Raw genomic sequence first — 12118 nt, 5'->3', positions numbered from 1 at the left:
AGATATCTAGACTTAATGTTTGACGAGTTCAAAGTTACATTTACCTCAGATATAATAAGGGAATTTAAATTAGGTGTCCAAACACCTGTTCTCTTATTCCAAGATACTATGCTCTTGAAGTTAGCTTACAGAGTAAGCAGGGATATAAGGGTGGTGTACCCAGTAAAACATACGGATAATTTTTCTACTTTTTTTGACCTTAAGGCTTGTTTCGGTATGATTAGGTGTTTCACTGTAATGAATCCCACTGCATATTACAGTAAATTATTTGAACATTCAGCCATATATTAATTCCTCACTGACTGACCATACACTATACCTCCATATGTCATGCATACAAATAATATGAATTCAGTGTGTGGTACTGAAACACATTCAGCTGGGTAAGTTAAGACAGTAAGGTATTGAGCAGTAATACTGCATTTCTATACTCATTAAGGCAGTCTATAGACTCTAAATGCTACTTTTTTTTTACTATACACACGCACATACAAACACAAATATGTGAGTGTGTGTTCTTTCATACTCTGGTAACCCACTTAATTCAGTTTTAAAGGTACCAGAGGCCTGCAACCTAACCTGGCATTCAGAGGCTGGCAAGACAGTGAATATGATCCTGGAAAGAGCACCAATCCATTGTATGACATGTGCACACACACACACACACACACACACACACACACACACACACACACACACACACACACACACACACACACACACACACACACACACACACACACACACACACACACACACACACACACATATACTGGCATGCCTCTGGGAAAACTGGAAAGACACAAGGTCACATACGACTTTGGGTTTGTGGGAGGAAACAACTGGAGCAATTAGCAAAAAAGTACAGTTTTGTACCTACCATAAATGTAGATGTTCGAGTGTACACCCTGCTGCAGTCATCACACTTGGGTTATCCTGCCATCAGGCGGTCCCGCAGTTGGCCGGAATTCCAAAGTCTTGGTCCGGCATCGGTTGCTGTCGCTTCTTCCCTGACTTCAGTGCGCCAGGGCTATATATAATGCATCCGACGCCATTTTCTTCAGTTTTTCTTGCCCCAGATGTCAGGTGCCCCCAAAAAGGTGGTCAGTATTTAGTACCAAGATGAGTTAAATTTGCACAAACACAAAATCCCTCCAGCTATAAGCAAATACATCAGGAAGGTATTGTAGAGATTGAGCCAGTGAGATCAGAGGGGATGGAGGGAGGGTAACCTGGACTGCAGCAGGGTGTACACTCGAACATCTACATTTATGGTAGGTACAAAACTGTACTATGTTCATCGTGTTACCCTGCTGCAGTCATCACACTTGGGTAGAATCCCAAAGCTAAGGATGGGTGGAGGAGTCATAGAGGGTTAGTGGAGGCTAGAAGGCCCTGCAGAACTGCAGTGGCGAAGCCCGCCCTAGTCTTAGAATAAAGTGGTAAGTGATAGTGTTTGGTAAAGGTGTGTACTGAACTCCAAGTTGCAGCTTCCAAAATCTCCTTGGTAGGAACCCCCCTGAGGAAGGCTGTAGATGTAGCTGTTGCCCTGGTAGAGTGAGGCCTAATGGTAGCAGGGACTGGTTTTCCATGGTGGGTATAGCAGAAACTAATGCAATGTCCTATCCATTTGGAAATGGTTTGTTTTGATATAGCCCTCCCTTGTGAAGCTGTAGCATAGGATACAAAGAGCTGGTCAGATTTTCTGAAAGCCTTAGTTTTATCCACGTAGTAACAAAGTTGTCTGTGAATGTCCAAGGAATGCAGGAGTCTCTCTCTCCTTTGTTCTGTGGATTAGGGAAGAAGGTGGGTAAGTGGATGGTTTGATTTAAAGCCACACTGGAAACCATCTTAGGCATGAAGGAAGGATTAGTTCGTAGAGAAACTCTGTCTTGATGGAAAATGAGGAAAGGTTCCACTGCCATTAGTGCCTGCAGCTCCAATACTCTTCTAGCTGAAGTTATTGCTAGCAGCAGGGCAGTTTTCCATGATAGGAACTGTAGTTCTGCAGAGAAAGCTGGTTCAAAGGGGGGTAGCGTAAGTTTTTCCAGAACAAAATTGAGGTCCCATGTAGGTGCAGGTGCTCTCCTGGGGGGCCTAATGTTTTTTGCCCCTCTGAGGAACTGCCTTAACAGTGGATGCGAAAACAATGGTGGATCCGTGTTGTAGTGGGCTGAAATAGCTGAAGCATGGATTTTAATGGAAGAAAAAGAAAGTCCTTTGTGCAACATCTCAGTTAAATACTGTAGAATGTGAGGCATGTGAGGCTGAATTGTGTTTTGGCCTTTGGCTTGGTTCCAGGCACAAAACCTTTTCCATTTGTCCGAATAAGCCTTCCTGGTGCTTGGCCTCCTAGCTTCCAGAATAACATCTATAACTGCTTGGGAAAGATGAGCTGGCTGGATGCTTAGGTGATTTGCCATGCAGCCAGATTTAAGGTTCTGAGCTGGCTGTGAAGAATCTGATTGTTTTGCTGTGTGAGCAAATGGGTAACTTGTGGTAAAATCCAAGGTGGGGCCTGGGCCATATTCCTCAATAGTGGGTACCAGTGCTGGTGTGGCCAGTCTAGGGCTATGAGTATCAGTTGTGGTCTCTCCTTTCTGACTTTCAGAAGTACCTTTGTGAGCAGAGGCAATGGAGGGAAGGCATATACTGTCAGGTTTTTCCAACTGAATGAGAGTGCGTCCACTTTCCAAGCTTGATGGTGAAATGTCCTTGTACAAAATTTTGTTAGTTGATAGTTTTGAGGGCTGGCAAACAGGTCTATGTCTGGAAGGCCCCATTTTTGAGTTATCATTGCAAATACTTGTGAATCCAGTTTCCACTCGTGGGGATCCATGATGTTTCTGCTGAGGTTGTCTGCCAATGTGTTCTTCTTTCCTGGCAGGAACTGAGCTTGTAACTGAACTTGGAAAGCCAGAGCTGTGTTCCACAAGGTCATTGCTTGCCTGCACAGAGGGTAGGAGTGTGTACCCCCTTGTTTGTTTATGTACCACATTACTGTGGTGTTGTCCGTCTTTATTGTAAGTTGTCCTGGATGTAATAGACTCTTGAAGGCTGTCAGAGCATTCTGTACAGCTAGCATCTCTTTTTGACTGATGTGCAATTTCCTTTGATCTGCAGTCCATATGCCTTGAACGCACTGTCCTGCCATGTGTGCCCCCCAGGTGTAGTCTGATGCATCTGTTGTCATAGTTTGCCTGGCTGGGGGCAAGGTGAAAGGCTGACCCTTGTTGAGGTGACATGCCTGTGACCACCATAGAAACTCCTGTTGTAGGCAGGGAATGAGAGATATCATTGTGTCCAAGCTGTGGCTGTGTTGAGACCATACGCTTTTTAGGTACCACTGTAATTTCCTCATATGCAGCTTTGCAAATAGTATTAGTAGTATGCAAGATGCCATGAAGCCCAAGACCTGCAGAATTTTTCTTGCAGTTAGTTGGGTCTTTGTTTGGAAATATTGAGTCAGTTGTAGTTGTTTGTCTGGCGTCAGATAAGCCTTCTGGGCCGTTGTATTCAAGCTGGCACCCAGGAATGTCATATTTTGTGAGGGTACTAGTTTTGACTTCTTTTCATTTACTGTGTACCCCAAGGCAACTTAGGAGATGTTTTACAAAAGCCAGATGTTGTAAGAGAATATCCTTGCTTTCTGCTTGGATGAGGCAATCGTCCAGGTATGGGTATATTTGAATTCCTCTTTGTCTGCAGTATGCAATTACTGGTGTCAGGCATTTTGTGAAGACTCTGGGTGCAATAGATAAGCCAAAGGGCAGTGCAGAGAATTGGTAATGGGTTGAACCTGCAATGAAACGGAGGTATCTTCTGCAACTTTGTCTGATAGGGACATGCAGGTATGCCTCCTTGAGGTCCAACATTACTAGCCATGCTTCCTTGCCCAACATGGGAAGAAGCTGCTGTAGTCTTAGCATCTTGAATTTGGGTACTTGTAAGAAGGTGTTTAGAATTGAAAGGTCCAGAATTAGTCTCCAGGCATTGTCCTTTCTGGGGACTAGAAAGAGTCTTGAGTAAAATCCTTGGCCTTGCTCCCGTGTAGGTACCAGTTGAATGGCTCTCATGTCCATGAGAGCTGTAATTTGTTTTTGTGCCTCTGCCCATTGATTTTGTGGCAGGTTTGGCATTCCTCTTTTCATTGGCAAGGTGTGAAAGTGGAATCTGTATCCTCATGAAATTATGTCTAGGACCCATTTGTCCTTTGTGACAATGTGCCAGTTGTCTGAAAAAAGTGCGAGTTTTCCTCCCAAGGGGGCTGCCAAGAGAGTGTTGCTTGGCCAGATGAGGTGCAAGTCATTGAGTTTGCCTTCTGGTAGATTGGGACCTGTCTTCTCCTCCCTTCTGTGTTGCAGTGCCCCATTGGCGAGGTTTGTACTGGGCTTGTGGTTGTCCTCTGCCTCTTGGATGTCTGTATTTACCCCTCTGTGGTCTGTCAGTAGCTGGAAAGGACCAATTTTTTGTTGGCCAATTTCTGCTGAAGGGAGGGGGCTGTACCTGTAGGAAATCTTTGACTGTCTGCATAGATTTTGCCTTATCCTCCATTTTCTTTAAGACTTCTTCTGCTTTAACTCAAAAAAGAACATCCTGCTGTAAGGGAGCATCTAGAAGCTTTGCTTTAACATGATCTGGCAGAGTTTGTTCCTTTAACCAAGCATGCCTACGTAAAACAGACCCAGTGATAGCTGCTCTGCAGGAAGCCTCCAAAGAATCAAACCCACATTGTAAAGTATGTTTGCCCACCTGTTCAGTTGCATGCAGCAGATCCTGCATTTCTTTCAATTCAGACTGTTGAGGGAGAGTGCTTATTCTTTGCTTTAACTGAGAGATAAGAAATTGCTGATACTTTAGCATGTGAAATTGGCAATTTAGTGCCCTCATAGCTAGAGTGGCTGAGGTGTAAACCTTTTTCCCCCACCTGTCTAGTGCTCTGGAGTCCTTTTCAGAGGGTACAGGATTTTTAGCCATAGAAGCCTTAGCCCCTTTGGGACCCTGGGAGATAATCTCTGGATCAGCAACAGGGCTTTTATAAAGAAATTTGTGGGAATCAGGCACTCTATAGTATCTGTCAGCTTTGGCCGGAGCAGGGGGTAGAGAGTCTGGGTTCAAACTGGATTCTAAGTAAACATCATCCACAATGTCTAAAACTGGTGGGATGGCAAGTGGTCTGTGCTGGGGAAGTAAAAGAAACTCTCTGAGCCTTTTCTTAGAGTCAGAGTAGTCCTGACCTTCCCAGTGAAAATGTTCCCTCATAGTGTGTAAAGTTTCCCCAAAGGAGTAGTCTTCAGGAGGAGAAGCTGAGGGAATGGAATCCTCAGCATCAGAATCTTCATAAGGGGAGTAGGAGTAATCTTGGTCTTCAGAGGAGTCTGAAGAAATGGACACTTGTTCAGAGGATGCATAATATTCCTCTTGTCTAGTCCTTTTGTCAGGAGGGGGCTTGGAACTCCTGATTAAAGAGATCAAATCTTCAGCCATTTTGAGCATCTGTTTCTTAGGCATGGGGCCTTGAACAGGGGACTTAAGTGCAGTCCTTTTAAGTTTAATAGGAGTCTTCATCTTAGGATACGTTTTAATGGTGAGCGTCGGTCTGAAGACGCCTTCAGAAACCGAAGGTGTTTCTGCAGCACCAACATCTATTTCAGCTGTGTCGTCAGTTGGGGCTGAACAAGATGGCTGCGTCGGCCTGGTACATTCCGCCAAAAATTCGGAAGCGGTCTTGGGTTCCAGATCTGCGGTAGTCTGGGGCTGCGTCAGAGCTTCACTGAAGGCCGGAGAACCGGAAACCGGACCAGCCGAGGCCTCGGAATCTGGCTTAGGCCTGGGCTGCCTGTCCTTATCCTTGTGTTTTTTGTGCACGCCGGTAGTCGGTTGCTCTGACGGCATAGTGTAGTTAAATTTTCTACCGAAGTAGTGTCGTGCAAAATCAAAGCATCTTTTTATAGTATGCTTATTAAACCTAGCACAAAAACGACAACTAGTGACGTCGTGGTCTGGGCCTAGGCAAGGTATGCAATAAGAATGAAAATCCTTATGAGGTATTTGCTTCCCACAAGAAATACAATTGTTAACTTTTTCTGACATCGGTCTGAGGCAAGAAAAGTTTCCCCAACAGGGTACTTAGCTTTACAGAAGACTTCGGTCTGAAATTCGAGTTCGAAAATCTCAGGAGTCGTCCGACCGACACTTTCGAACTGCTTCTGCTTCGGGCACCGCGCGGCAAGAAAGACTGAAGAAAATGGCGTTGGATGCATTATATATACCCCTGGCACACCGACGTCAGGGAAGAAGTGACAGCAACCGACGCCAGGCCAAAACTTTGGAATTCCGGCCGACTGCGGGACCACCTGACGGCAGGATAACCCAAGTGTGATGACTGCAGCAGGGTAACACGATGAACATCTCACATGGACAGCAATGACTGGGTGTGATTTTCCAGACTTATGTGAATACTGCAGCTGGTTGCTGTGCTTTAGCATACAGACAAGTGAGACAAAGAAATACTGAAAAAAATGCTACAGACTTGTAGCTGCCATTGTAGAAGGTAGTAGCTGGTGGAGAGATAAGTATGCCTGGTTTTGAAGTGATAACAGAAAGTGGCAAAAAGAGGGGGCAAAGAAACTATTCATGCTTTTGGTGGTAATGACACAACAGTAATAATATATCAACAAAAGAAAAACAAATATTGAACCAAACTATTTATAGGTTTTGAAGGGTTATATAATATGAAATAAGAGCTTCACGTGATAGACAATGAACTGAAAAGTAAGTTTTTGGACACTCAAAAATGCACTGTCACTGAGGAAGATGGGGAGGCACTGTAATTGGCTATTTCTCCTTGAGCCCAGAGACACTGAAGTTAATTGCATTGGTTGTTTGGGGCAAGATGTACTCTGTCTAACTAGTAGGTATGTGTCTATGTATTGGGGGGGGGGGGGTTGAACCATGAAAAATGCTGCTTTTTTAATTTGGCTGAGATCAATTTTTATCAATTTTTTTTCAAAACGTACTCCATGAACTGTCCATCAGTCACATGGACTAAAACTGACTAAAATAATGCAATTGCAAAAAAACACTAAAGCAGGCTCAGTAGTAAACCTGGAAGTTCTGGAAATTGCTAACTCAGCAACTGCTGATAAGACAAAGATCCATACCCAGTTTGAGATGGCTTATGCTCTGCACTGCATCACCAGTACCCATCAGAGTGCCTCTCCAATTAATGCCATTACAATGTAGATATGGGAAGATGGAACAAGTTTCAGCTCCCATGATGCATCAGCTAGGTAGAGAAAACAGAGAACAATCTTTTTCCAACTCTGTTAAGCATAACATCCTAAGAGTACACTGCCCATTAGCACTGCAAACTTTCAATGTTAGAGCTGGACAAACTCCATAATTTGCCTGCTCAAAGAAGCATGCAATCTATGTGAGACCAATATTAAAGGAACAAAAATGGATGTTGCATTGCTGTCTGTGACTTGCTCAGTACATTTGCAGAGTCTTAAATCAATGGGTCTGTAACCAAAAACAAGTTACCATACTTACTCGTATGCACTTTTTAAAACCGCTAATTTAACAAGAGCACTGCATTTGAAGATTTCAGTTATGTATTTTTCTTAAGATGAGAAGTAAATAAAACTTGTTCCAAAAACAAAATACCTTAAGCAAAAACTAGGTAGAAAAAAAATTTGTACTTGATTAATTGTAAACTTTCAGATAAGAGACCCTTTGAAAGACAACTGCAAGCTTCTCCAGTCAGTAAAAATATACTAACAATACATATGTAAGGTTGTCAACCCCCCTACAATACTATGTTACAGTGCCACAACAGGCCATGGGCTTGCAATCACTTCAGTTCAGTATATGTACCACTGCAAATACACTTGCCACAAATTACAAAGCTAAGGCAGTATGCACCTACCATAGAAGCTACGTGAAAATTAGAAGACCTAGTTGCTGTACAAGTCCAGCATTTGTTGGTGTGCTTATCTCGGGGAGACAGGCATGATTAGTTCCCTTGTTGTGCTAGAAGACCATGCCTGCACTGCAAGTTTGCTAATCCACCAGGTATCTGCATTTGTGGCAGGCAAAGCACAAGTCATAACTACAACACAAAAGGGATTATTAAGTAGAGACTACCCCCACAAAAATGTCTGCTTCCATTAAAACTTAAAACTTATCACTTCTGTCCGTTTAAGATTTCTGATGAAGTCTGGTGGATTCATCAAATGAAAGCATTATGTTTTTACTGTATCCTGTATCTTGTGGATTATATTTTATTAGTTTTATTTTTTTTTTTACATCAAAGAGAGCAGGTGATATCATCTAAGTATACTGTTTATCTTAACAATTTCTGCCTTAGTGGGGAATGAATGGATACAGTCTAGCCCATATCTCCATATAATGTAATGAATGGATAAGTAGGGCTGTTGCCAAGGTTTGGGAACAAATGAGCTAAGTCTCACCTCATGTTGAACAGATAAGCAGACGGGGTGTAATCAGCACTGCTAGAAGACAGTCAGATGTTGATGCACCAAAAACATAGGGTTAAAGCGGACTTGAGAAACTACTTGAGAAACTAGTACACTCCCATCATCTGAATACACCCAAAATGGTGACAGTGAAAGCTGGAAAATCACTCTATTACTCTCTGATGTACTGGTACTCTTTTCCTATGGTTTAGTCAGCCCACATAGCACAACACAAACAAGATGGCATGACTATACATGCACTAAGTGGTTTTATACTTCTAGTACAGATACTTTTATCCAACTACATGAGTTTCAATTACACTGCCTCGTATGTCTATCATGGTGGAAAGAAATGTGCCAGAGAAACTGCTCCTGTACAGAAGATGAAATTAAAGAGTTTTTGAGGAGGATATTTACATCTTCTTTCTTTACAAATAATGCAAACAGTGTAATTCAGCAACAACTGATAAGTCATTCATAGCAACAGACAAAGCACAGTCATTTTTTTAATATTTTACAATGCATTCAGAACTTGAAATGAGGACACTGCGAGGTTCGACAGAGAATTACAGTACATGCAACTTAGGGATCATGCACTGTACAAACTGCACTATTTTTATTTTATATGTTCAGAAATCTTAAATACAACCTCAAGATCTGCCTAACCAGACCCTGGATTCTTTTCCTTTTCAGGAGTGAAAATAAACATTCAGCATCTCAACTTTTCAGTTACAAAAAAACTTTAAATTACAAAGGAAGTAGCAACTAGAATATAGTTCAATAAACTGCACTGCTGGAAAGCATTTATCAAAAGATTTAGAAAATGATTTGAGTTCATTTTTAAGATGTTTTATATAGCTTTTAAGCCCTTACTACTGCTAAGCAAATGCCACTGAATTTCATGAAATAAGAGGACTAACTTCTGTGATTGAAAGGTTAAACACCATGGGGTCTTTTATAATTAATGCAGGTAAATTACCTTTTTCTCACTAGAAGAGTCTTGAGTCTTTTTTACAGCATCCAGATCAGTGACCCCTCTGCTGAACTGTGCCGTAGTGCCATCAGGAAGGGGGGTCTCCACAGCATCGATATCTGTCTCTTCTGTAGCTTTTTTTTCAGCACCAGTTAGCTGTCGGGTTGCTGAGGAAAACAGATGTAAAATAATGAATTTAGGAGATTAACAAGGTTAGGCAGTGACAGTTCCTTAACAGACTATATAAAGGTTGCAAGAAGCATCATAGTGTATGATGCATGTGTTCTATTTATTTTTAAAACTGAAACTGCAGAAAAGTAATACAAATTACTAAATTAGCAATGTAAATGCAGAAACAGATTATCACAGACTATGACAGCAGAAAAAGGCCACATGGCAAACCTTGTCTACCAATTTCCCTAGCTATTACATAGCTGCATTAATAAACACTTTCGTGCTACTCCGTCTAAGATCTACCTTGCATCTGCTCCATGCAATTCTGCTTTTTTTTACTGTTTATGGAGACAGTACATCCTCAATTAGGCTATTCCAATAAATTGTCAAGCTCTTAACAAAAAAATGTCTTCCTCATAATCTTACCTGACGTGTTCATTTTGTACCTTCAAAATGTGTGCTTTTCTTTTCCCTAGGCACTGTTTCCTCTAGGGATTACGGATCATCAAGAGTCCCCCTGAAAGGTCCTGAGCCCCTTTGTTCCCCTGTACTGGGTATTCAACAGTACTGGGGTGACAACCATCCAGAGGGGCTATAATTCAGAGCCATGAAGGCGCTTTGTGCCCTTGATAGCCTAGCAATGAGGGCATCTGTTAGGGCTTTAACTCCATGCCCTGGAAGCTGATGTGACCAGCCCACCTCACACGGGGTACCCTTTGTCTACGTGTATGTGCCTTCACACACAGACCTTGCATCTGCTAAGCCCATTTCCTATTGGTCCATGATCACTGGTGTTATGCAAGACTTTCATTTCACAGGAGAAACTGATTACCCAGGAGCCATCATCTTCATCCTCACACAATGGGCAAGCCTGTGTGATGCATTAATTCTCATCTTCTTCGGACCAGGTCTCAATGTCTGAGCCTCTATTCAAATTTTGTTTGTCTGAGTTGTAGTTACGGCTTCATCATTCTGTACCACAAAGCCAGACTAGTCATTTTAATCTCACATATTTCTGCTTTTACAAGATGGTACTCAGTTTTATTTTTGATTTATATGTGGTATTTAAAATCTTCTGCCTAATATGCTTGTGCATCTTTCCTCCAAGACTACACATACTACATTCTCCTACTTTCTACTTCTATGGATTCAGGTGCAGACTCTGTATAATTTTTGTTGCCCTATACTGAACCAACTTTATCCTGTCTACATCCGCGTAAAGTCAATATATGCAAAAAAAAAAAAAATTCTTGATGGATCACAAATATTTAACAATGGCTAACAGCATGTTTATAAATGGTGATGCCTCTTCATGATATTCCAGTATGACACTGGCATGTCTTGCTGCTTTTTCACATTTACATTCCCTGATGGCAGCCAATTCCAGGTCTGTTTTACACATTTATTGTTGCTACTGCCTTCAGTTATGTAGTCTTTTATCAGGTCTTAGTTTCCCAGATTCATTATTTTATATTACTGAAAAGACTGTTTTCATTCCCATCCACCTTTCTATCTGTCCCTCCTGAGAAGCTGCTGATATCCCATCTAATATGGCATCTCACACTGTCCCAAGAGGGGAGCATACATTATTCAGGCAATGAGAGGTGAAAACTGGATGCCAACTGATGCCCCATCTAGTATGGCATCTCACATTGTTCCAAATAGTGGGGTGCGCATTAAAGGTCACCTTATCTTATTCAGGCAATGAGAGGGGAGAACTGGGTGCCAACTGATATCCCATCTAGTATGGCATCTCATACTGTCCAAATAATGGGGGGATACATTAAAGGTCACCTTATCTTATTCAAACAATGACAGGTGAGAATTGGGTGCCAACTGATGTCCCATCTAGTATGGCATTTCACACTGTCCAAACAGTGGGGTGTACATTAAAGGTAACCTTACCTTATTCAGGCAATGAGAGGTGAGAACTGGGTGACAGCTTCATGTCATACACAGTTGATGTGAGATTTTTTACATGCACCTAATCGATCCTTCCTCTAAGCAGGTCTGAGCCATAGTGTGTAACGGTTACACTGGGCAACATATGTATGCTTCAGCATGCAATGGTGCGGGCTTTGCCATACAGGGAGTGCCAGATTTTCCTCCTAGACCACAGGGGCTCACCTTCTGGCTTCACCCTAAAAGATGAAACCAGAGAAGAGTCCCCGTCTTCCCTGACCTGGGTGATCCAGCATGAGCTACTCAGTATCACATCCCCTAGACTGACCTAAAATAATGGTTTGAGCATTTTAATTAAACTTTGAATGTGCTTTTTAATTGGGTAACACCAACTGATTTAGTTTTGTATTTAAACCTGCCAATATGTGAACATTTTTAACTGACCCGAACAAGGACAAGCATTCTTTTTTCAGTCTGAAAGTTTGTCAATTTAATAATTTTATTATTTTTTTTATATTAAGGGCATCTGATCTAAGTTAACATTCTCTTTTGCTGCATCTTTTTTTTTAATATTGTTGCTGGTTCTTCA

General features: G+C 42.0%; 1 protein-coding gene across 1 annotated transcript in view; it reads right to left on the bottom strand.

Annotated features, from left to right (window-relative positions):
- The window catches only part of LOC122813522 (carboxyl-terminal PDZ ligand of neuronal nitric oxide synthase protein-like), a 2813298-nt gene that overhangs the window by 809103 nt on the left and 1992077 nt on the right, over nt 1-12118 (bottom strand). Inside the window, exon 7 of the mRNA XM_044085881.1 lies at nt 9460-9620. Within this exon, the coding sequence (XP_043941816.1) occupies nt 9460-9620 (161 nt within the window). The remainder of the gene's footprint in view (nt 1-9459; nt 9621-12118) is intronic.

Source organism: Protopterus annectens, chromosome 10.part0, assembly GCF_019279795.1.
Source record: "Protopterus annectens isolate FY-2018-M chromosome 10.part0, PAN1.0, whole genome shotgun sequence".
NCBI classification, from domain to species: Eukaryota; Metazoa; Chordata; order Ceratodontiformes; family Protopteridae; genus Protopterus; species Protopterus annectens.
This window is presented reverse-complemented; position numbering and strand designations above follow the sequence as displayed.